A 26645-nucleotide genomic window follows, 5' to 3' on the forward strand; every position below is an offset into this window, starting at 1 on the left:
GCTTGTTTTAAATATTACTCTATGATAGGTTTATTTCGTTTTTATTTCAGTTTTTTTTATTTCATTTAATATTTTATTTCATCTTCAATATCTAATAGGTTTAGTTTTAGTTAGTGATAATGACCCTGCTTAATAGGCCTACACAGTTGGATTCTGACAAGCCAGTATTAACTATTTATCTAGATTCTCTCAGTTGTCTAAACAACACACCCATGAATGCTAAACCATCAGAAAAGTTAGAGAAAGCAGGTCTTCATGACTTAACAGCTGCTGTAACATGTTTGCTATGGTAACCAAACACAACCAAAGCAGTGTGTCATCAGGCCCATGTACAGCAGTTCTCAGTCTGAGTGTGGCGAGCGTCGGCCTCCACCCTATAACTGCACCTAGCATGAGTCAGTATTTCACTCTCTTCTTCCTCAAAACTCTGACCAGAACATTTTGCTGTTCAAAGTCATGAAACTAGGAGTTGTTCAGCAGATGGATCTCAAAGAGATAAATAACATTCATTCAAAAATCAATTTGTGAGGCATATCTGCTGCAGTAATATAATATGAAATTATCACACTTGCCAGCGATTCATCAAAAACAAAAAAGCTAGTCCGTAAAAACTTCAGCTGTTGAGTTAAGCAAGCTGTTAAGCATGTTATGTCAGCTTGCAATGAAATAGTCCTAGGCCTGTCTTTATGACAAGTCTTTAAATTCTGTCAGATAATAATTCATCATAAAACAAAAATTACAAGAGTTCAAACTCATATACTGTATGTCATGAGATTTTGTACTGTATCACCTTTATGGTTCCACTGAGCACATACAAAATAAATAAATAAATAAAATCCTTGTTTATGTTATTTCTTACCAGTATTGTGTTATTGTTTTTTCTTTTTTTTTTCTTTTTTACTGTGCTGCATTAAACATTTTGTAAATAAAAACCATTTCTATAAGAAAACAAGCCTCTAATGTAGGCCCAATGTTTGTTTGTTTATTTCTTTTCATACAGATGTACACTACCAGTCAAAAGTTTGGAATGATAATATGATTTTTTAATTTTCCACAAAAATATTATGTAGCAAAGCGTTTTCTTCATTGATAATAATAAGAAATGTTTCTTGAGCACCAAATTAGCATATATAATTCTAAAGGATATGTGAAGATCACTGAACATTCGAGTAATGGCTGCTGAAAATTCAGTTTTGCCTTCATAAGAATAGATTAGGCTACATTTTAAAATATTTTTCTATTTAGTTATTTTTATTTTTAATTGTATTTATATTTATTTATATTTTTTTTTTTTTGTTGTATTTTTTTTTGATCAAATATATGCAGACTTTAAGAGCAAGTTATTTATTTAAAAAACATTAAATCTTATTCCTAACGTTTGAAGGTGGCGTCAAAGCCAGTGTTGTGTTGCGTGAAACGCACCGAATACACCCAGAAAACTACTGACAGAAATTATTTTAAACATGCAATTTACCTGCCATTAATGTGCCTGTATTATGAATACAGTAGTCAGTAAAGCATTCAGCGTATGATGCCTGCCGCACAGCGCCTCTACCGAGGTATGTGTCGTATACTGTACAAGAAACGCTCACACAGCCTATCACTCATAATGACTGAGGCGGAGAATCAAGCCTGCGGACCAGAGCGATGGTGACGGAGTACGAGCAAACACTTACACGACGGGAGCTCGGACAGTCTCAGAGGGAAAGAAAGATGTTTGGGGTAAAACCCAGTGACGTTTTATTCTCCGTTTTCGCGATAGAGTGCACAGGAGGAGAATTTAGTTCGGCTTCATTCATCGGCGGAGTTTCAATGAAAAGTCTACAACCTGTCACACGGCACAGAGTCTGACTGTAAACAACAGTCAGTGCTACAGATAAAGACACGCTTGATTTAGCGTTTATTCTCCGTTTACAATAGTTTCTCGCTGCGTTTCTAGGCTGTTGGATTGCTCAGGATGCAGGTGAAAAAGCAGAGGAGCTCCGAGGACCCTCAGAGGGATGATATGAAGAAAAAGCCCTCATGTTTCTCAAATATTAAGATATTTTTAGTGGCGGAATGTGCTCTGATGTTGGCACAGGGCACAGTGGGCGCATACTTGGTAAGTAAAGCAATGCTTTCCTTTTGTTTTGGATTAGTTTTACACTTTAGGCTCTGGGAATGACTGTCTGTTCTTACTGTACTTGCTGAACTTATTTGGTTTACGCTAATCCGTTTCTTTAACCTTAACCGTCCAGTACTCGAGTGCAACCTTCATGACAAGAAACACGGATGTAAGTGACAGTCTTATAATGATCTTCAGTCATTCATTCTATAACATGCCATGCCCTAAGTTCAAAGAAAAAGAAAACAGCCGAAAAGAAGGGAACATCACTGAGTGTTCATGCAATACAGCAGCTGCCTCAGCAGACATAAACAGAGATTATAGCTGTCAGGCTATGAGAAATAAGTTGCATGGTAAACTGTGGGCCAGTACATGTCCATTACAGATAACCTTACATGAGTCATTTTAAAGGATTAGTTCACTTTCAAATTAAAATTTCCTGATAATTTACTAACCCCATGTCATCCAAGATGTTTACATCTTTCTTTCTTCATTCGAAAAGAAATTAAGGTTTTTGATGAAAAACCATTCCAGGTTTATTCTCCTTATAGTGGACTTCAATAGCTACCAAACGGTTGAAGGTCAAAATTACAGTTTCATTGCAGCTTCAAAGGGCTCTACACGATAACAGATGAGGAATAAGGGTTTTATCTAGCGAAACGATCGGTCATTTTCTAAAAAAAAAAAAAAAGTATATGCTTTATAAACAGAAATGCTCGCCTTGCACTGCTCTGCAATGCGCTTACACAACTTCACATAATACGTTATCATGTTGAAGAGGTCACGCGTGACGTAGGCAGAAGTACCAACTCAGTGTTTACAAGTCGAACGTGCAGGGGCGTTGCACAAGATCCCGGGCCCTATGCATAGGCAGTCCTGATGGGCCCCCATGCCCCCCCACCCCTAAAATATCCAGGTAAAATAAAATATATTCCAGACTTTTCAAGGGCCCTCTCTTCCTTTGGGGCCCTGGTAATCAGTACTGGTTTTACCTCCAGTCCGACGCCCCTGTGAACGTGCAAAGACTAAAGGCCAGTTCACACCAAGCACAATAACTATAAAAATAACAATAAAGATATAGCTCTAAAAATCGTTCTCAATATTAAAGAATAGCAGTTCACACCACAGCTCTAACGATAAAGGCACAGAGAAACAATATCATTGGAATCACTTTCAGAATTATATTTTTCCAGCTGATAAACGATAAAACCTCTGACAGCCAATCAGAATTAATCCTGCTGTGACAACCTCGAGAGTTTAAAGCAGCAGACGCGTGTGTGCTTCGAATAAACAGATGATATCGTTGGCTGGTGTGGACGCTAATATCGTTATCTTTATAGTTATCATTCTTGGTGTGAACAGGGCTTGAGTCGAAAAATCTGAATATGTGTCATTGAACACACAACAACTTTTGTACTGTCCTCGTCCACATTTGTAAACACTGAGTTGTTACTTCCGCCTACATCAATCGTGGCCTTGTCAACGAATTACGTGAAGTTATGGACACGTATCGCAGAGCAGTGCAAGGTGAGCTTTTCTGTTTATAAAGCATATACTTTTTATTTTATTTTTTTTGGAAAATGAACGATCGTTTCGCTAGATAAGACCCTTATTCCTCGTATGGTATCGTGTAGAGCCTTCGTGTGGGGTCGATTCTTTTCGACTGAAGAAAGAAAGACGTAAACATATTGGATGACAAGGGGGTGAGTAAATTTTTTATTTTTGCATTTTAATTTGAAAGTGAACTAATCCTTTAAATCTACATCAATAAAACACCATTAAACAACATCACACAAACAGAAGTACTGTTGGAAGTGGACTTTATATTAGCACTGCTGTAATTCTGCAGCGGGCGATTACAAATCTGCTGATATTCTGATTGTGGGTGTGATATTGGTTTTATTCAACAGCTCTATGGAAAGTAGGCTAATTCATGTAGAAAACTTAAGACAACTGTTAGTTTGGATATTTCTTCAACACCAATGCACTTTACAAAGGTAAGCTGGTTGGGAAGTGATCAGTCTGCTTGAAATCCACTCCTGGTTTTACATTTCTCGCACTAGTTCACTTATAAGAGAGACCCGCTTCAGTTATAAACTAAAAGAAAAATAAGGATGCAGAATCCAGGTCAAGAGCAATATATTTTAGATAGCTGAGATATATTTTTTAAGATATCTCTTTAACATTCAAAGTCTTTAGTGTCAAAAAAAAAAAACGCTCCTCATGATGTAGATCAGGGGTGACCAACCCTGCTCCTGGCGAACGACTGTCCTACAAAGTTTAACTCTAACCCTAATCAAACACACCTGCCTTTAATTTTTAAGTGATCCCGAAGACCTTAATTAGTTGCTTCAGGTGTGTTTGATTAGGATTGGAGCTAAATTTTGCAGGACAGTCAATCGCCAGGAGTAGGGTTGGGCACCCCGGTCCCACTTTATATTGTGTCCCTAATACTTGTGGACTTACATAGTAACTAAATGTGTACATAGTATGTAACCACAGTGTAAGTACACATTAGTACTGTACATAGTATCTACAGATGTAATATTTCTGTAACTACACACATGTAACGACCCTCAGGATGGTTTGTGTAAGTACAAATTTGTAACAGGACATTGGTAACAACACTTTTTTCCACTTCACTAAGTACTCATGTAACAGGAATTATATAACTAGGTTTTGTAACTACAATATGTATAAGAGTAATTGGAACCATTTGATCCAGGGGATGGAGATGGGTAGGTTTAGGGGTTGAAATGGGTTAGGGTTAGGGGGTGGAGATGGGTAGGTTTAGGGGTGGAAATGGGATCCAGGGGTTTAGGGGGTCAACGCTATCTCACGGTACGTATTTTACGAGGGGCTAATTCGTACGAATTTGTACGACCTCACTCGTACGATTTGCCTAGACCCCAGTGACGGGTAGGTTTAGGGGCGGGGTTTGGTGTAGGGGTACAAATTCATACGAATGTGCAACTCGTAACAATACGTACGATTTGGCAAAAATCGTATGAATTTGTACGAGTGTGGTCGTAGGAATTCGTACGAATTAGCCACCTCGTAAAATATGTACGAATTGCCGTGAGATCGGGCTGGATGGGTACATTTAGGGGTGGAAATGGGATCCAGGGGGTGGAGATGGGTAGGTTTAGGGATATATAAAGTGGGAGGAGTTGGATCTCGAGTTGGAGATGGACCACATGGTAACTCCTAAGGAACTGTCCACTTAATATAAAGTGTAGCATTCTGGACACCAACCACAATTTATATGTAAAGCCTAAAGTACTCTAAGATGCTGTGTAACATCAGAGTAATTACATGATAAATCTAATATAAAGTGTAACACTTTCTTTACCAAAAAGTGCTGTTTGTCCTGTTACACATTTGTACTTGCATTACCAAAAAGTGTTGTTACCAGTGTCCTGTTACACATTTGTACTTACACAATCCTATTCTGTGGGTTGTTACATATGTGTAGTTACACAAACATTAGTGCTGTAGATACTATGGACCAATGTGTACTTACAGTACACTGTGGTTACATACTATGTACACATCTAGTTACAATGTAAGTACACAGGTATTAGGGACACTTAATATAAAGTGGGGCCATGCAGGTCAAAGTCTTTATCTTGTCCTTATTTTGGCAAACATGCGAGACTGTACAAAAACGTTCCTCTTATTTTGAATGTAGACTGTTCACAATACAACACAGCAGTTGGCAATTGGCTTTGTAAAAATCTTACATAAAAAATAATGATTTTATTAAAAAGCATACTTATATATATCCATAAACTGGATGCAGATAACAGAATCCAGGATAACAAAAATCTGTTTTAGATATCTGAGAGATGCCTGGGAGCTAGAATCTCTTCTATATTTTGGCAAATATGCAAGATTTGTTTGCTTATTCTATTTTGACAGAACAGTGCTGCTTTGCAGTTGCCTCTGCTTTGTTTGTATTGTCCAATATCTAAAAGAAAATTCTCACATTGCTTGCTGTCAGTGAGTTGGACACTGCACTATAGCATCTTTGATAAGGAAGAGATTTGTCCAGCCATGTCCTCCATACCCTTGGGACGTCTCTGATGTCTGTGAGCGCTCAGACCATATTTGGAAAGGAAACAATCATTCGCTCTGTTCCAGAAAGCCGCAATACATCATGGGAACAGTCTCAAAGGGGTACACTTGTTGTGAACTGGATTTGTTCCCAGCTTATGGAAATTCTGATGTTTGGAAACAAAATCAACACAACTTCGCCATTAAAAAAAGTTTGTGGGACTGGAAGATTCAGAGATTGTCCAGATTTATTTTGACAGATAGATACAGCGTTAAACTAAACTTATCCTCCCTGGGGTTTTTCCATAGACAAACCAGCCATCAAATTGCTTCAAAATAATTCCAAATATTGTCTTACTGAGGCAAACATTTGTGTGAAATGGTAGAAGTTTGTTTACCCAGAGTGCTTGTTTAATGTCTGGTCATTGACTCATTGGGTTATTTATTTATACATAGAACACAATATCAATATTCTCACATGATAATGTTTCGTTTAAATCCACCTTTATTTGTTCAAGGTTAAAAATAGAATAGAGTTTATCAGCACGCAGGTCGTGTAGTAACATTTAATTTAATTTTCCATGTAATTTCCGAATGATTCAATTGGATTATCTCAGAAGCAACTGTAATTGTCCATTTTGAGATGGAGTCTCCACCCTCCTTCACAGACTGACTCAGTGGCTTGTTTCCGACATCATACTCATTCCTAAGCATTGTGTCAGTTTCCTATGTTTAGCCTCAGCCCTGAGCTTGACTCTGTGCAGTCTGGACTTCCCCCATGTGCTAAGAGAGACAGTGTCTTTTTTTAATCTCCTTAAAAGCACTCACAACTTGCTCCCATCTTTGTATAGCTTTCAATATGCATATATTTAAGGACTCTGATTATGATGCAAAAATGCTGGGGCAGTGTTTGCAAATGACCTTTGGCAGACGTGTCACGTGACATATCCACACAAATATATCTGGTTCATCTAACCTCAACTCTTTACTTTGTGCCTACTCAGTTTGCTTGTACTTAATGCAGTAGACAGAAACATGTAGATGGCTGTATACTGTGTATTTATAACCACCATATTGCTCCTGGGATATTAGCTGTTTCAATAAGATAAAAGCCAATAAGTGATATTAAGCAGAGCTTCAGATGCAGCAGTCTCAAAAGGTCAGTTTAAGTGTGATGTAAAACGATGCACTGTAGTCTTTCCATAGTTAATATCCTTCTGTTAGGAACAAAATAACCATTTAAAGGGGTCATATGATGCTATTTTAAAGATCATTATTTTGTGTATTTGGTGTAACAGAATATGTGGACATGCTTTAATGTTCAAAAAACACATTATTTTTCAAATACTGTACATTATTGTAGGTCCTCTATGCCCCGCCTCTCTCAAACGAATTGTTTTCTACAAAGTCCCTCCCTCTGACAAGCACAGTCTGCTCTGATTGGCTAGCGGACCCAGTGCATTGTGATTGGCTGAACACCGCAAGCACTCGACGGAAATGTAACGCCCCTTTCCATAATCGTGAGCTTCATCTTTCAAAATAAATGTAAAGACAGTTAATATGTCCTTAGTTTCACCATCAGTTCAAGCCCGAAAGGGGAACAGAGTCACGTGACAGACACAGTGATGAAGCTCGTATTGTGTTTGCAGTACACAAGCCACGGACGGTTAAGACAGCTGACACTGGGATGTGACCCTGTCTCTCACTCTCTCTCTGAAGCTCGTATTGTGTTTGCAGTACATATGTCTCTGTCGGTTAAGTCTGCTGTCTCTGTTGCACGCAGGACGTGCAAAACTCCACATTTCAACACTAACTGCGGTTACTGAAACCATGCCTTCTTTCTTTGCATGAACATTTGGGCGGCATTCGTGATGTAGACATGTGGGGGTGTGTTTGAATGAGCCGTTTTTAGGGGAAAGTGGCGAAGTCCTAACTTTGATAAAGAATATTTCTTTGGTTTTGAGTCTTTCTTTTTTGCAACTTTAGGGATCTTATCTATGCACAGTCAGCTTGTTACACTCCAAAGAGAAAGGAAAACTTGAAATCGCATCATATTGAAATTCACGCTTTCCATTTTCTAAACTGCAGTGGATGATTCATCCATGCATGCATTTCATTTTTACTTTTACCAGACGTTACAGTGACAGATTTCTTGCTAGTGACAAGGTGCTGTAGGCAAACCAGCAAGTTAGCATCGCTCCGGTTCCTTCTACAAAAAAAAAAAAAAAAATCAAATCAAATCAAATAAATAAATACATTTAAAAAAAGGATTTTTCCACTGGCTTTTGCACTATTGTAGAACATAAGCTCTGTGATCAACAAAAGTTTATGATACTTGCACACTTTGTTCATCATGATAATCTTTACAAATAAACACAACTTCTATGAATGTTGAAGCCTAAGTAAAAAGCTAAATGTACTGTAGGCCATAAACAAACTACACCACAGTCACGTGACTTCAATGTCAATTCAAATAGTTTGCAAGAGCATGATAATAAACACAACGAGGCTGTAAAAAGTGGACTATAGAAAGTACATGAGATTACCTTTTTGGTGCGATATTTAATGTTCCTATTTATAAAACGGTTAGTTCCAGTCCTAGATTCTGATTGGTCAACAGCTTCAGTATATTTACGATAAAGCATGGCTTTGACCGCTTCACCTAATGGTTCTGTGTATCACAGTGCAACACCCATAGCAATGTATTATGTATTTCAGCAAAATTAACTGTTTATTACTTATGTAATGAATTATGAGTGACCCCTACTGGCAACATGTTGTGTCCTTCACCCTTAATTTTGAGGCCATGCCCTTCCCCGCTCAAAGAAACTTTTCTGGTGTGGGAGATATGTAAATGTGTGTACATGTTTGTGTGTAAAAATATAACAAGGCAGTATTACTTATGCAATATATGTCATAGAATAAAACATTTATATATACTGAGCATGTGTTAACCACAGACTGAATGAGTGGCGTGTTTGACACATCATACTTATTTCTTTACATTGTGTCAGTTACTATGTTTATCCCCAGCCCTAAACTTTTTAAGTTGTGGAATAAAACTTAAATATATCTTGAGTTTCTGTCTACCACTGACCTCATTTCAAGCATTTAACCAAAAACACATTCAAAAAACCTATTGACTCCAGGACGATAGAACTCAAAGTGCTAAAATTAAATGCTAGTTTGTTTCCAGGTGTTGGCCTACAATAATAATTCATCCCTGAGGCTCTCTATACATCTGTATCCACTTTTAAAGAGCAACGGCCACATCTCAAAATCTATCAATAACTGATGCATAAATCCAAGTCCCTATTCTACATTTTTCTTTTTCAATAATCTGTTACACTCAGATATACATCACAATACAGAAGAAAAAATCTGTTGCTACTCGAGTTTCACTGCAAATTTAAATATGCACATTTTTATGCTTCCAAAAATGAGTGCATATGATTTTAAAGATATTATTCAAAAGTGCAAGTCATTTCTTTACAGGTGTTTTTGTGGTTGGAGCAGGATTCAAAATCAATCTCTGACTGTCAGCAAACAATGGGCTGATACCGTAAATGACAGCTTTCATTTATCTTCCCATCACATTGTCTTTTGAAATGTTGTGATGGACGCTGGTAGCAGTTGAAACGGCCAGATATTTCACTGTAATTTATATATTTTATCCTTTGAAATTATTGTATTGAATATTCATCTTTCATGTATTAATGTTCTATATTCTTTTAAACAATAAATATTTTTTAAACAAATCAATAAAAGAGCTTTGCGCCACACCCAGAGGAATTAATTTGTGAAAACAGTAAATCACTGTTTTCTATCGGTCCACCCTCTTTTTACAGAAACCATTGAAAATGCAAGTACTATGGTTGTTCTGTTTCCTATCATACTGATAAAGCAATGCTAAGTCTCTCTCATGTTGGAAATCAAACACAGATTGCTAGAGGATGCCTGCTAGCGCACATGTTCTAGAAACCATTTCACGCTTGAATGATACAGACTGGTTGTTCTGCACTCAGGAATTTGTCATCATCTATTATGTAAGCTCAACTTGTTTCAACAATAACATGATAGACATTTTTTGTCTCATTGTTCAATAATTCATAGTCTTCCTAATAATATGGTTTCATGCTGAGGGATTAGAAGGCGATGGGTGTGACTATCGACAGAGATTTAGCATTAGCTGACACTGCCGGCATGTTGAATGTGTCTTGGCATTATGGTGGCAGTCTATGTGCCCTATCACTGTGCCACTGGCACTGATGTATGCAGAGAGATCCAGCTATTCAGTCAACAGGTTTCAGCAGGTTGGCAGAGACTCTGAGGCAGGCAGAAAGTGGAGGCAGATGGGGGATGTGGCCTGTCCCAGTCCTTTCGTCATGCTTCCAGAAGTAGTAAGCTGGCACATATCTTTGGGCTTGGCAATTGAGCAAGAGCCAGTGTGAATAGTACACAAACAGACACACATAGTCAATCAAGAGGAAAAATTTGTTTGAATAAAACTAAAAAGTATTTTTTTCCCAGAAATAATTGCGATAAGCGATATTATTGTCATTCTATGCCACTGAATATATAATCATAATATAACAGCATAATTATGCAGGAAGTCCTAGACACTTTCAAATGACAACAAACTTTTAATTCTTAAGAACATTTAGATAATGGAAATTAAAGGGGTCATATGATGCTTTTTTAAATATCATTATTTTGTGTATTTGGTGTAACAGAATGTTGACATGCTTTAATGTTCAAAAAACACATTATTTTTCAAATACTGTACATTATTGTAGGTCCTCTATGCCCCGCCTCTCTCAAATGCGTCTTTTTCTACAAAGTCCCTCCTTCCGACAAACACAGTCTGCTCTGATTGGCTAGCTGACCCAGTGCATTGTGATTGGCTGAACACCGCAAGCACTCGTCGGAAATGTAACACCCCTTTCCATGATCGTGTACTTCATCTTTCAAAATAAATGTAAAGACAGTTAATATGTCCTTAGTTTCACCATCAGTTCAAGCCCAAAAGGGGAACAGAGTTGCGTGACAGACACAGTGATGAAGCTTGTATGTGTTTGCAGTACACAAGCCACAGAGGGTTAAGACAGCTGACTCTGTGATGTGAACCTGTCTCTCTCTCTCTCTCATACACACACACAATGCGCAAAACTCTGCATTTGAACAGTCAATAGCAAATACTTAAACTAATAACAAAACATACTTACAGTAGCTGATTCAGAAGCACCAGATTGTCATAGCAAATTTAGAATTACCTTCTCTCCTAGGTTCACGAAACGGTCATCCATAAAATGCGTTGCTGTTTTGTTGTAAGTAATTTTAAAGGGCAGTCTATGGGACAGACTCAAGCCTCCAGGTTTTCATCCAAAATATCTTAAATTGTGTTCCAAAGACGAACTGAGCTTTTACGGGTTTGGAACAACATGGGGGTAAGTGATTAATGACAAAATTTTCATTTTGGGGTTGAGTATCCCTTTAAAACACTACTGCGGTTACTGAAACCACGCCTTCTTTCTTTGCGTGAACATTTGGGCGGCATTACGCAAATATTTCCACATCATGACGTAGACATGTGGGGGCGTGTTTGAATGAGCCGTTTTAGGAGGGGGTGGCAGAATCATAACTATGATAAAGAATATCTCTTTGTTTTTGAGACTTTAGTCTTTTGCAACTTCAGGAATCTTATCTATGTACAATAGATAATAGAAATTAAAGATTTTATTCAGCTAATATGCATTAAATTGATCGAAAGTGACACCAAAAATATTTAGAATGTTATGAAAGATTCTATTTCAAATAAATGCTATAGTTCTGAAGATTTGATTCTGAACTTTTTTACATTGATAATAAGAACCATTATTAATAACCAAGCACCAATAATAATTGAGCAGCAAATCAGCATGTAGAATAATTTTTGAAGGATCATGTGGCATTCAGCTTTGCATCACAGGAATAAATTACATTTTAAAATATATTTGTCATGGGGACTACTGTGCGGGAGCGAAGGAGAATGAAGACAAAGGAGTTTCATAAATAACAGTCTTTAATCATCCAAACACAGGGTAACACAGGGCAGACAGGAACACACGTAGCACTTGGTAAAGACGTTAACACTGGACAAGGGAATCAGGGAACAGACAACACTTTAAATATGGGGCTTAACGTGGCATAATTAACGGGAAAAGGGTGATTGTTTTGGGTGTTGGAAAGGGGAGGGAGGTGTGTGTAATGGGTGCTCATAGGGGGGGGGAGAAATGGGTAATGAGTACTTCTGAAAATATTAAAAAATAAAATATTTATTTCAAATTTAAATTATATTTCACAATATTATACTTTATTTTTAATCAAAGAAATGCAGCCTTGCTAAGTATAAGAGACTTAATTTAAAACATTTAAAAATCATAATGTTTTTAAACTTGATAGTAATAGTAAAAATATTTCACAACATTACTACTTTTGCTGTCACACACACACACACACACACACACACTGTTTAGTTATTAATCTGTGTTAAAGCTTAAATCCTGTTTCCATGATTGTCACTTGACATTATGAGCTCTTAAAATCAATGTTGCTAATGTTGGGATAACTTGGGATTGAAACATGCAAATTCTTTTTATACTAGATTTTAGGCCAGATCTCAAAAGAGTTCTGTACTGTCACAATGGAAATGTTTTTGGTAAGATATAGTCTATTATTTTTTCATAAATTTTGATGAATTCACAAATTTAGACCCACATACATTAACACAGACCTTGTATAGTTAAGTCTTCTCTAACATTCTTGATAGTCCAATATTCAAAATGTGAAGAATGATTATGGATCTTGACCAAGTAGCTTTGATATTAAAATTCTGATGCCATATATGCATGAACAGTACTATGTTTCTTGCAGTTTATCTAAGTCATATACCAACAGTTTAACAGTAATGGAGTGATATTACTAACTGAAACACAAGAAACCTTCAAGTCAGGCTTCTAACAGACTGCAAATGTGTCACATACAACAGTTCTGCACACAATAGAGCAGTTTGCCTGACTGTCCAAGGTGCTTTCCAATTAAATTGCAAAAGACTAACTACAGGAAACTTAGTTAAAGCAAACTGAATTATCAGACAGTCATGACAACAACATCACTGCTCTGTTTAAAGCTCACAATAAACCCATTACTCACAACATGCATTTTAACTGTTTATGAATATCTTCTTCTGTACAGAATTTACAGTACAGATAATATGATAACAGAAAGTGTGCCTTTTCACACTGCACAATTATATCAATCCACCCATTGAGCTGTGCTATTCAGAAGTTTTGATGACACTAGAATCACCATGATTCACAAAGAGGCCTATAAATAACACTGGATAGAGTGGTAAAGCCATCATCAAATGCATATACAGTTGATTCTATCCTTTTTGGATACATGTATCCATAGACTTGCATTAAAAGCGGTATAGAAACTCACAGAGTGAGAAAGGCAGTGATTTAAAGAGTTTTCTTTTTTTTGTAATAATGGCTCCTTTTTTTTACGTGACTTATTAATGAGCAAAATAAATATTTGTCCATGTAATCATATTGTTGCTTAATGCCACGATTGACCAATCATAATCAAGTATTCCAGAGAACTGTGTATGTAGCTAATTGAGAGAATCCATACATTTTATCTTGTTTATCACATCTAAATGACCCAGTCTGTAGGAATCTGTAGTGCAGCATGGGGAGATTTGCAAAGACCACTACGCAGCATCTGAGAGAGGCCTACTCTAGAGAAATAGGATTATAGTAAAGAGCGTGGCCTCAATAACATGCTCTTTTCACAGCCATGCCATATTTGTGTTGCTCCAGCTCAAAGCTGCTTCATTAAAGTCCCACAGTTGCTTATCAAGGCTGCCTGATGGCATCTTTTAACTTTCACTAGCTATTTTTGTCATAGGCCTCGATAATGAATGTGTGACAAGTTGCATGTTGACGTTTTCACAGATTGAAAGGATTTGTCAAAATGATTATTTTACTGGGCCGTTAGTTCTCTTCTTTGACATGGGTTTATTGTCCTTTTATTCTACCCTTGTTAGAATAGATGTTTGGTTTGATTGAGGACTTGATTACTTTAATCTGACATGCCCATTTCCATGTTCCATTACTGTATCTCATTTTCTCATCTTGGGTTAAATAGTAGCGAAAGTGAAGACAGTTCTTTAAAATTATTTAAAATACATTTATTTCTTACTAAATATAGGTAAATCTTCATATCACTCGAGACTTACTGATATAAAAATTATAATTCAACTTTACTTGGAGTACTACTTGTGCACAATCCACATTTCTTAATATTAAACCTAAAATGTATACTTGTTACAGTTCCACTTTAGCACTATCAAACATATTTAAGTATTTTTAGTAAATATAGTAATAGTCTTTTTAGTAAATATATTGGGATTCAGCACTACTTCCATACAATTAAAGTGCATTAAGTACAAAATTAGTTGTTCAAATTCAGGAAATTTCTGAGAGATAATGTGACATTGAAGTAATGGTAATAAATGTAGTTAACAAAGCTTTGCCACCACAGGAATACATTCTATTTTAAAACATAAAAAAAAAACTATTTTAATATTATTTGAAATTGTAATAATATTTCATGAAATTACCATTTTACAGAATTTTTGATCAAATAAGTGCAGCCTAAGAGTGAGCATAAGGCTGCATTTACACTGCAGGTCTTGATGCCCAAATCCGATTTTCTGACTATATCCGATTTTTTTTTTTACGACCCGCTTACATCATCTTTTAAAAGTGACCCGTATCAGATTTTTGCATTTACACAATACACTGCTGAAACTACCAAACGTAGATGTTCTGACCCGGAAAAGGAAGTAAAACAGCACAAAATACAATGGATGCAGATGCAAATAAAATTATACAGTGTTTTGCTTTCCACAATATTTTGAAAAGTCAACAAAAAAATCAGCAAAACATTGGTCTCGTACGGCGGAGAAAAAAGAGGACTTAAAAGACATGAAACCTCGGCATTGCTCCACCGTGTGTATCCTCCGTCGTGCCTATAATAAGTCATGTGATCTCAGTTGGTGGTGTCCACCTGAGTTGACGTCACTTTTTTAATGACGTACGACTCGCATTTACTGGGAATATCCGATTTGTCTGCTTACATGGCACACACAAATGCACGTATCCGATTCATATCCGATTTATTACCACATATGAATGAGGCCTGAATCCGATCTGAGAAAATCGGAATCCATGCGGTTTTTTCCTGCTTACACGTTCACCGGTCATATCCGATCTGTGGCACATGAGAGGAAAAAATCAGAATTGGGTCACTTGAACCATGCAGTGTAAATGGGGCCTAAGAGATGTCTTTAAAAAAATGATTTTGTTAAACATCCTGTTAAACTAAATTTCAAAATTAAACAGTTATAATGCCTTAACACTTTACGTCACACTGCCTGAACACCAACCTATGCTGAATAGAATTGTCATCCAGTTCAGATACTGTAATATGTGAAATGGTAATATTATACAACTATTTTGAACTAGTATTACAATAATTCCATTATGGAAGATTTAAGCATGGTAATAGATATGACAATGATATGACAAAGCAAGTACAGGAACTTGCTACTGCCAATACATATGCCAATACAATGCTGTGAGTATTTTATACATACTGCTTCTGCACAAATAGCATATATAATAACCTGTAGAGGATCTATAAAGGTGGAGCTGGGGAGGTGGAGGTTTCAGAGAAACTCTGAAAGCGTGCTGCGAACTGTGGGAGCTAACCAGCCATTTAAATGTAAAACAGCAAGCTCTTTCTCAGGCTGCATATGCAACTTGAACAAATCAGCTAATGCCAAGTTAACTCTGTGAATATCATCAATTTGAGTTTCATGACAGAACTTGCCATTTATTCTGCTTTGTGTATCTCTTAGGTGAGCGTGCTGACCACGCTGGAGCGGCGCTTCAATCTTCAGAGTGCTGATGTGGGCGTCATCGCCAGCAGCTTTGAGGTTGGCAACCTGGCCCTCATTCTCTTCGTTAGTTATTTTGGTGCTAAAGCCCACCGCCCCCGGTTAATTGGCTGTGGTGGCATTGTCATGGCTTTGGGAGCACTGCTGTCCGCATTACCAGAATTCCTCGCCAGTCAATACAAGATCACAGACACATGGAGCAAGGATCTGGGGCGAGACGTGTGCTCCAACACCTCTAAAGCTGATGAACCATGTGGGAATAGAGCCAACACCAACATGATGTACCTGCTTCTGATTGGAGCCCAGGTGCTGCTGGGTATTGGTGCCACACCTGTTCAGCCCCTGGGTGTGTCCTACATAGACGATCATGTGCGGAAGAAAGACTCCTCTCTCTATATAGGTAAGTAAGCATACTGTAATTTATGTTTGCTACATGCTTAGTTTACATAGCCACAGGCAGCAATTGTTTCGCATAAGTGAATTGCACCACAATTGTGGAAAAGCATGTATCTCCCCTATGGCTTAGTAAGTAAAAAGTAGATGATTATCAGGGTGATTTATTGTGGTTTCAGGCCTTCCAATGGCAAGCCAAAAACCACTGATGTATTAAAGTGGAACAGCAAATAAGAAGGTTGAGCTGTTATGTGCCAGAAAGCAGCGTGTGCACAAAACCACTGGATCAATAAGAAAAAAAAGCATATGCGTGTGTGGAAATGTGTTATGTTTTATATTGTTTGTGACCACAGCTTTCACAATATAATCAGCAGGTGAGCAGTGCTGGGAGGGTTTTAAACATAATTACTTTTATTTTGTATGTTTAGGGACGAAGGGCATGGAAAAAGAGCGTAAAAACAAAATAACTCTTCTGTGCGAACAGTAGATAGCAGGTTTGAAAGTGTGCAGCACAGTATGTATGTGTATATTGGATAAATAAAAATGTGAATATATATATATATATATATATATATATATATATATATATATATATATATATATATGCTATGCTACCATTCACTACTGTTTGGAGTCAGTAAGACTTTTTTTAATGAATATTTTATTCATTAAATTTATCATAAGTGTCAGTGTTACAAAAAGGGTATTTAAAATAAATGCATTTATAGTTATCAAAGCATCCTGAAAACATGTTCCATGGTTTCCACAAAAATATTAAGCAGCACAACTCTTGTCAACGCAGATAAGAAATGGTATTTGCATATTTTAATGATTTCTGAAGGTTCATGTGATACTGAATACTGGATTAATGACGGCTGAAAATTCAGCTTTGCCATCAAAGGAATAAATTACACTTTAAAATAAAAAAAAAGTTATTTTGAATTTAAAAAATATAATTATATTAATATTTTTATGTATTTTTGATTAAATAAATGCAGACTTGGTGGGCATAAATTTATGTAAATATTTTCCAAAAAAAAAAAAAATGATACTCATTATATTTACACACATTACAGGTCAGGACTTGCATTTCCACAGAATTATTCTGAAAGACATTCTTAGATATGAAGAGATGAAGACAGAACATGACTTTAATATTATCTTTACTAAAAAAAAACATGTGACTATAGTTTACTTGGTTGATTTTGCAGTTGTCAGGGTAACAAGAACAAGACAAATTTCGTGTTCACAGAAAACAAGAAACACACCTCATACAGGTACAGGCAGCAATTCTTATCAAAGCATAAATATTTCCAAGTATCAAAGAAAGTGGGCCATGGTTTGTTTCACATGCATGCATCTCAGTGATGAGGAAGAGAAGATAAGTGTTGAAAAGGAAGTGCCTTTAGGCCCTCTTTGATGCTGTGATGGTTTACAAGTTCCACATCAAACAGGTGCAAAAGAAATAAATGTGATTGCATTAGATACAAAGTATTAGATCAAGTGACATTTCTACTGATTAACATTAAATATGTACTGCTAATAATAATATTAATTATTAAAGTGTCATTGTGAACAGTATATTTATATGTTCCTGTGCTGTCTTGTCTGTCTGAAAACCAGCATTTCAGAAGGATTTTGGGCAAGCGTTGTGCTTGTTTGACAGTGAGCAGTAGGAAATGGACACACACTGATTTCAGTTTGCAAGCTCAGAGGGAGATTTGGAGCTGTGCTTCTCTGATAAGCCGCACAACAGAGTTTGAAGGCAAACAAGCAGCGTTTCGTTTGAGAACAATGTTGTATTGTAGTGGAAGCTGCACTCAGCTGATCGTCTAAATCCCCGTGCTGCAGGCATAGCATGTGCTGCATGAATGGGCCAGATTGTTCAGACATCACCAAGATTTCTTTCCTTCATGCACTTCTAATATATTCTCAATTTGTCACACAACAACATTGCTTGTGTAATTGTTTTTATAAATGTAGGCTAAATGCTTGCTTCAGATGAGTTAAAAAATTATATGTGTTTGATATAAATAAAAATAATAATGTGTTAGATATAAGATATAAATAAGATATAAATATGATTTAATGCATGATTTTGGTTAAGTTTCCCAACTTAATTAATTAATAGACTAGTTTCCTTGTCTCATGACTTGGCATGAGAGTGTTAAGATATTTTTAATAACATATCTGATAAACTAATAAAAATAGTAATAAAAGGGGGAAAAAAATTGTGTCAGGTTTAAAAATATGTATTTTATAATGTATAATTTTTTTTGATAAAAACAGTGAAATATTGTTACAATTTTAAATAAATGTTTTTTTTATTTTAATAAATTTAAAACAATTTATTTTGGTTATTGCAAATCTAAATTTTCAGCAGAATTTTCTTCAGTGTCATCTTTCTAATATGCTGATTTGGTGCTCAACAATTTGGTATTTTTGTGGAATTGTTAGAATTTTTTTACTTCATTGTAATCTTTGTATTATTTTTATTTGTTGGTAAGAAATTTGTTATTTTTTGTGTAATTTTAGGGGCGGGGTTAGGTGTTGTCATTCGTATGAATCATATTGATTATGTATTAATATGTATATATAGTTATTATTTATAAAGTCAACTAGATTTAAACAATATTTATATTTTTGCTCTAATATAAAGCTCCACTCTGAACTGATAAGTGACTAACAGGCAAACCTTATATAGAAAACCATAGGCATTTTAATAGCCTCTGTTACCCTTTACCTTTAATGAGCTTGAACAGACCACATCATTGTGTCTTTTATTGGCTGTCAGCATCTCTGAATTTGGCTTCCAGGTCAGCCTGAACCCACACTGTCGTTCTTATCTGCACTCCTGCGGCCTGAATGTCACATTGCACTCTTGTGTTTCTGCACACCTTGCACGCTCAGCACTCACAGTAAAAAGCCTTCATTAGTAGAGCACACGGTGGGATCTTATTAAAAAACGTTCATCAAGTGCTTTAAAGCAAGAAAGCAGGGAAGAAAAGAATCTTCATGGAAGATGTTGCACATGCACACCTTAGCTTTCAATTTCTCTATTATTATCTATCAAGTACTTCATTTAAATAAGTGCTAGCCCACTTCTGCTGAAATCTGAAAAGAACACTAAATGGAGCTTTTATCCTCAGGAAAGCAGTTTGAGAAATATGCTAATGTCGGATGAGACAATTACCACCTGTTGGCCATGGCAACAGACGACTGACTTACTAAATGGTGATGCAAATTGCTTCAATAAACAACTTATTATGAAAATGCAACAAGATGCATGCATGACATCGAGGTGTTTTCTAATAATGAACTGGGCCAATGTGTGTCCATAACACGTATATGTGAATGTAAGACAAGCTATATCAGCGCCTCCTCAAAAAAAATTATGAGAAAAAAATCCACTGTATAAAAATAAAACAACACAAATATGCTGAAAATGGCATATGAAAAGTGTACAAAACACTTGTTTTTATAAAGTTACATGAAAAAAGGCAGTGCCTCCATTGTGCTATGATTGGCCTATTGCGCTATTCATGCGATAAATCCTGCCTCTCATTTCATATACGCTAATTGATCTGAATTAATAAATAATAAACTAATTGAAAGTAAATAAAAAAAAAACTCACCTACTTAAGAGACCACTGCTTTATATCATGTCACATTAAACTTTGAAATGACTTGAAAACATGATCTGTGAAGGTTTTTAGTAATCTGCAGAAGCACACATGAAACTACCATCACAGAAACTCTTTAAAAGAAAAATCCTTTTTCATACCTTTTGGAAACAGACTTTTCAAATAAAAAATCCCAAAGCTTCCAGCTTCTTTCTTATGCAAGCAATGTTACCGCCTCTTGAATTCTGATTCAACTTTTCGATTCCAAGAAAAAAGAAAGATGACATTTAATGGTTACATTCACAAAAATGTCTTGCAACAGGACTCTTTAGATCCTATTTATTTCATTATTTCATTTAAAAAAATTTACGTTTTTTAATCATCCTGATAATAAAAGTCCAATTTTTATTAAGAGTTTTATAACATGTAAGACAAATAATGTGATTTATATAATTCAATGTCCATGTAATAAAATTTGTTGGCGAAACATCCCGTTCATTAAAGGAAATGATTACAGAACATAGAAGTGCTATAAATAGAAAGGATCTAAAGAGTCCTGTTGCAAGAAATTTTTGTGAATGTAACCACAAAATGTCATCTTTCTTTTTTTCTTGGAATTGAAAAGATTAAGCAGAATTCAAGAGGTGGTAACACTGATTGCATAAGAAAGCTTTTGGATTTTTTTATTTGAAATGTCTGTTTCCACAAGGTACAAACGAGGACTTTTCTCTTAAAAAGTTTCTATGATGGTGGTTTCATGTGTGTTCCTGCAGTGTATGTTTTGATCTGATGTGAAACTGCTCTGATTGGATGATTATTACTTCTGGATAGTTAACTCCTATTAATTAGTGTGATAACTTGAGTTAATCTTGTCAGCTTTTGCTCATTTGTGAATGTGCATCCAATATGGAGATGTGCCTTTTAAATGTTTGTGTAGGATGTGTGTTTAATATCCTGAAGAAGGCCCTTAGGCAAATTGTGTCAGTATTGCTAATAAAAATCTCTTTATCACAAGCAGTGCTGGAATCTTTCCTCACATTCTTGTATCCAGTTGTTTTCATGCACCTTGTGATTGGTAAAATTTCTTAGTAAGCAATCAGCTTGATGAAATTAACTGAAATTAATTTTTAAAAATAAATTGTCTATTAGAAAGATCATTTTACAAATAAAATACACATTAAATATGGAATTTGTTACTGTGCTCTTATAGTTATTATTTTGGAATAAATGTAAAAATTCCTTAAAAAAAACAACAACTATAAATTATACTACAGAAATACACTTCGGTTTAATACATAAAACGTTATTTACATTAATGTAAAAAATACAAAATAGAGTTATAATTATGTTTACATTCATTTTCAAGGTCTAACAACCATGTGAAAAGCATTTCCTTCCCCATTAATGGTAAATGAATATTGTAATAAATATCGATATTGTTTGATAAGGGAAAAAATGACTGTGATAATGTTTTTGGCCATATCGGCCAGCCTTACAATCAATCATCCTGAATAGCATAAGTCAGTATGGAATGCACAAGCACAGTGTTTTACATGTGTGTGTTGTTCAAATGAGACCAGTACATGACAGACATGAGTGCTTTCAGAGCATGCTTCTGGATGATCTCTGTAGGAGTGGAGACGTAATTACAGAATGAGGCTGGAATGCCAACCAGCCAGCCATGAGGTGGGTCTGAACTGGCCCGGCAGCACATGCATACCGCACAGCCCTGTGAAAAACAACTCCCACAGGGGGAACATGGCTTTTCCTGTTTCCTTACAGTAAGCCTCCCACAAATCTAACTGCCATGCCAAGTGCTTTTCATCAGCAAATGCACAGATATAAGCTATTAGGTCACTATTAGGCCAGCTTCTCATTTAAGCTGTAGAAGACGTGAATAGATGGCAAATATGGAGCAGTGAATTAGTAGTCACGTTTAGTAGAAACAATAGTTCAGAGGCCACCTGCAACAACATTTCTGAAACACTGGTTCAACCAGATTTACACTTTGCAAATGCACCTCTATGTTTTGTAATTGACTTTATATCTCACATTTGCAAGTTTTGTTTCATGCATTTTTTAATTTAGACCTTACAATTACAATTATTTCTCATAGTTATGACTTTATATCTCACAATGCCTGTGTAATAAGGACATTATATTTTGTAATGTGACTATATCTCACAACTGCAACATCTCAAAATGTCACTTAATATCTCTGATATAGCATTATATGCTGCAATTGTAATTGTGAATTTATATTTCAGTGTGACTATATCTTTTTGTATTGTGACTTTATATCTCAAAATGGAATTAATTGCAAGAAAAAGTCACATTGTGAGATATTACGTTTCATTTTGAGATATAAAATCACAATACAAAAAAAAGTTTAAGTGGCAAGATGTCAAGTTACATTGCAAGATATTGAAACTTATAGTTCTTAATATTTTACATTTATATCTCACCATTACTAACTTTTTTTCTAATTCTGTTTATATTTTACAAAAAGTGACTTAAATGTGCCTTTATATTTCACAATGTGACTATTATTGTTTTTGCACTGCAACTTTATATCACAATGTGACTTTTTTATCTTGTAGTTTCAACTTTATTTATTGTAAATGTGAAAGTATCTCACAATGCTTAATATGCTAAAAACTTCATATCTGACAATTGTGATATTTTCGTACTGCCTTAATATCTCACATTCTGACTTAATATCTTGCAATTGAAACTCTTATTTCTAACAGTTTTGACTTTATATCTCACCATTACAACTGTCTCTTATAGTTTGCATTTAATATCTTACAAAAAGTGACTGTTGCAACTATTTCTCGTAATTTTGACTTTATATCTGATAATGTGACTGTAAATTACACAATGTGACTTCACATCCTGCAGTTGTGACATAATATGTATGACACTTCTCTTTTAAAGCAGGTAAACAAAGCTTTTGTATGATGATCTTATTTTTAGTGCCTCAACATTTGACTTAAGCAAACAATCGCAGATGGGGTCAGGACTGAAAATGGACACTGTTCCCAGAACTCTTGTAACCTTTTGCAGTCCACTGCTAATTTTGGGTCTTCCCACAGGGGCTTAACTGTAGAAATTCACAGCATGTTCATGCAGGGATCAGGGTATTGCCATAACAGTCAGGAACGCTTGAGCCCCACCGAACTGGCTCTCAATGCTTTACAAGCTTTTACAGTGGCAGTAACATGATTCCTGCATGTTGACGTAGATGATTGGATTCATGTAGCCCAAAGACAGTAAGGGGACAGCAGCTGTAGACAGAGCTTATTCAAACACATTAGCCTGCTTTTGTTTGAATATCCGATTTCTAGTAACTGATAAAAATCAGTACATATACAGAAATTTCCAGACAAGTCTGCAATAAAGAACTATGGATTCTGAAACTCTGATTTGTTGATAAGAATCACCAAAATACTGAGGAAAAATTCCTTACACTAGTGTGTGTGAACACAAAACATTTTGCAGAAAGTAAAACGTCAACAATAAAAAAAAAAGCTAAAATATGCAGTCAAGTACTGTAGCTAACACAGTGACAGACGTGAAGGCTGTTTGTTTTTGTCTATGGTTAGGCGGTTCTGGGAAGACTTAACCCAGACCTTCTCTGGGCTTCCACATACACCACCTAGGCCAAAGAAGATATGACAGATAAGTGAAGTGAATTGAGTGAAGTAGCAGTGAACACACACACACTGTGAACACACCCGAAGCAGTGGGCTGCCATTTATGCTGTGGCGCTCGGGGAGCAGTTGGGGGTTTGGTGCCTTGCTCAAGGGCACCTCAGTTGTGGTATTGCGGGCTCGAGACTCGAACCCACAACCTTAGGTTTAGGAGTCAATCTCTCTAACCATTAGGCCACGACTTCCCAAAAAATAAATGGCTGGTGGAGGCAGGGAAATGAAAGTCCTGTTTTATTCTGCTGTAGGTTTATATTCAGGACACTGGCAAATGTCTTTAAAATATAAAACATAGGCATCATATTCACAATGAGAACATTTATTAGCATAATGCACTTTGTTGTGGCATGTCTAATTTATGTTAAAGATTTGGGCCTGCTGTTAAACATTTAATGTGTGCATCACATTTAAACAGTAATCTTTTTGCATATAGGTACATCCAGTATTTTTTCCTGATTAAAAATATTAAATATATATATGTATTATATAGTTTGAAATAGGGCATGTAAACAGCAGCATTAGAAATTGAAAACTTTTTTCTCTGCCATTACAGTCAGCACAACAAGCAAAAAGAATAAAAAAATATCATAACAGCATCTTAAAGGAATAGTTAACACAAAAATGAAAATTTGCTGTGCATTTACTCACCCTCAGGCCATCTAACGATGTAGATGAGTTTGTTTCTTCATCAGATCAAATTTGGAATAATTTAGCATTACATCACTTGCTCATCAATGGATCCTCTGCAGTAATGGGTGGCGTCAGAATGAGAGTCCAAACAGCTGATGAAATAATCACCATAATCCAGAAGTATTCCACACAACATTGCATCAATTAATATCTTGTGAAGCGAAAAGCTGTGTTTATAAGAAACAGATCCATCATGAAGGCATAATGAAATGTTTTAATCATTTTAAATTAGATGTGTTTTTAAGGACAAAATTTAAATTTGTGTCATTAATCACTTACCCCCATGCCGTAAAAGCTCAGTTCGGAACACAATTTAAGATATTTTGGGATGAAAACCGGGACTGTGACTGTCCTTTTGACTGCAAGCAACAAACTGTACACAATAAAAGTCTGAAAGACATTGTCAGAATAGCCATCTGCCATCAGTGTTCACACCGTATGAAGCGATGAGAATACTTTTTGTACGTCAACTGACTTTATTCAACAGTTTGTCTCCTCTGTGTCTCTCCACATCACCGTAGCCCCATTTTGGAGAATATCCACTGAACGCAAGCAGCTTACGCTCTTCTGTGTGTCGCAGCTGACACAGAATAGCATCGATGTTTGCATTCAGCGGATGATCTCCAAAATGACGCTATGGTGATGTGGAGAGACACAATGTCTTTCATACTTTTCTTGACCTTGACAGTGTAAGTCACTTAGCAGTCAATGGGACAGTCACAAGCCTCCTGGTTTTCATCCGAAATATCTTAAATTGTGTTCCAAAGATGAACAAAGCTTTTACAGGTTTGAAATGACATGGGGTAAGTGATTAATGACAAAATTCATTCACAATTTCATTTTGGGGTGGAGTAACCTTTTAATCTGAAAAGCTGTATATTTGTAATGAACAAATCCATAAAGACTTTTTTTAAATTCAAAACACTGCTTCGGGCTAAATTACAAGAATCCATAATAACATTTTCATTGTTGTTGTAAAATATTTAAATACTTATGTGTTTGTGACTGTTTTAGACTGTTTACGTTTGTAAACAGTGCTTGATCTGGGCATATTTCTCTCCTGAATAAGATATTATGGTTAGAGGACTTGTATTTTAGCCGGAACCAGTGTTTTGAATTTAAAAAAAGTCTTTATGGATTTGTTCATTACAAATATACAGCTTTTCACTTCTCAAGACATTAACTGATAGATGGACTCATGTTTATTACTTGTGGATTTTTGTGATGTTTTTATTGACTGTTTGGAGTCTCATTCTAACGGCACCCATTCACTGCAGAGGATCCACTGGTGAGCAAGTGATGTATTGCTTAATTTCTCCAAATCTGTTCTGATGGAAAAACAAACTAATCTACATCTTGATTGGCCTGAAGGTGAGTAAATTTTCAGCATTTTTAAATTTTTACGTGATCACTATTATTTTATTTTTAAACTTTTTTTTTTTTTTTTAATTATTTTTTTCAAAGGTTTTTTAAGTTCATATGTTTCTATCTGAAGTTATCAAAGAAACTTATGATAATGATTAACAATACTGGCAAATGCAATAAAATACAATCTTTTGAACATTGAACTTTATTCTGCTATGTTGATGTTTATCTTAATGATGATGTTTAGAGATCTCAGATCCATCCCTATGAGACACGTCAGCATGGCTGCTGCAGTCATTCAACTTCACCCCCTGCCATCAGCCAGACAGCCACGCATGCTCACAAGCTACTGAAACGCTGCACATGTAATGTCATCTTGAAGGATTAGATTCTAAATGGGTTTTTCCATTTCGCCGATAAGCTTCGTGCCAAGACCGCGCCTTACTAACTCCTGTTTGTTTAATTTGAGAACAATGAACGTTATCATCTCTTGCTCTGCGGGGGTGAGAGAACAGACTCCAGCAGTCCTCTCTCCCAGACAAACCCATTCTTTTCAGTCTCCTGTCAACTCCTGCATTATTTTGCAAGATAAATGTAACCAACCCTCTCTTTAAGTTAGTCTCAAGTGCTGTAGTGCATAGTCAGGGGTGTCATGCACCTATTTTTTGGAGGTAAGCCATAGTTCACTTACGTAAGAC

At 35.9% G+C, this 26645-nt stretch overlaps 1 protein-coding gene across 1 annotated transcript in view; it reads left to right on the forward strand.

Annotated features, from left to right (window-relative positions):
- Positions 1-1562: 1562 nt before the first annotated feature.
- LOC109110517 (solute carrier organic anion transporter family member 3A1-like) overlaps positions 1563-26645 on the forward strand; it is a 53212-nt gene continuing 28129 nt past the window's right edge. Inside the window, exons 1-2 of the mRNA XM_042743972.1 lie at positions 1563-2101; positions 16128-16566. Of these exons, the coding sequence (XP_042599906.1) occupies positions 1958-2101; positions 16128-16566 (583 nt within the window). The 5' untranslated portion in view covers positions 1563-1957. The remainder of the gene's footprint in view (positions 2102-16127; positions 16567-26645) is intronic.

This window comes from Cyprinus carpio, chromosome B18 (genome assembly GCF_018340385.1).
Source record: "Cyprinus carpio isolate SPL01 chromosome B18, ASM1834038v1, whole genome shotgun sequence".
NCBI lineage: Eukaryota > Metazoa > Chordata > Actinopteri > Cypriniformes > Cyprinidae > Cyprinus > Cyprinus carpio.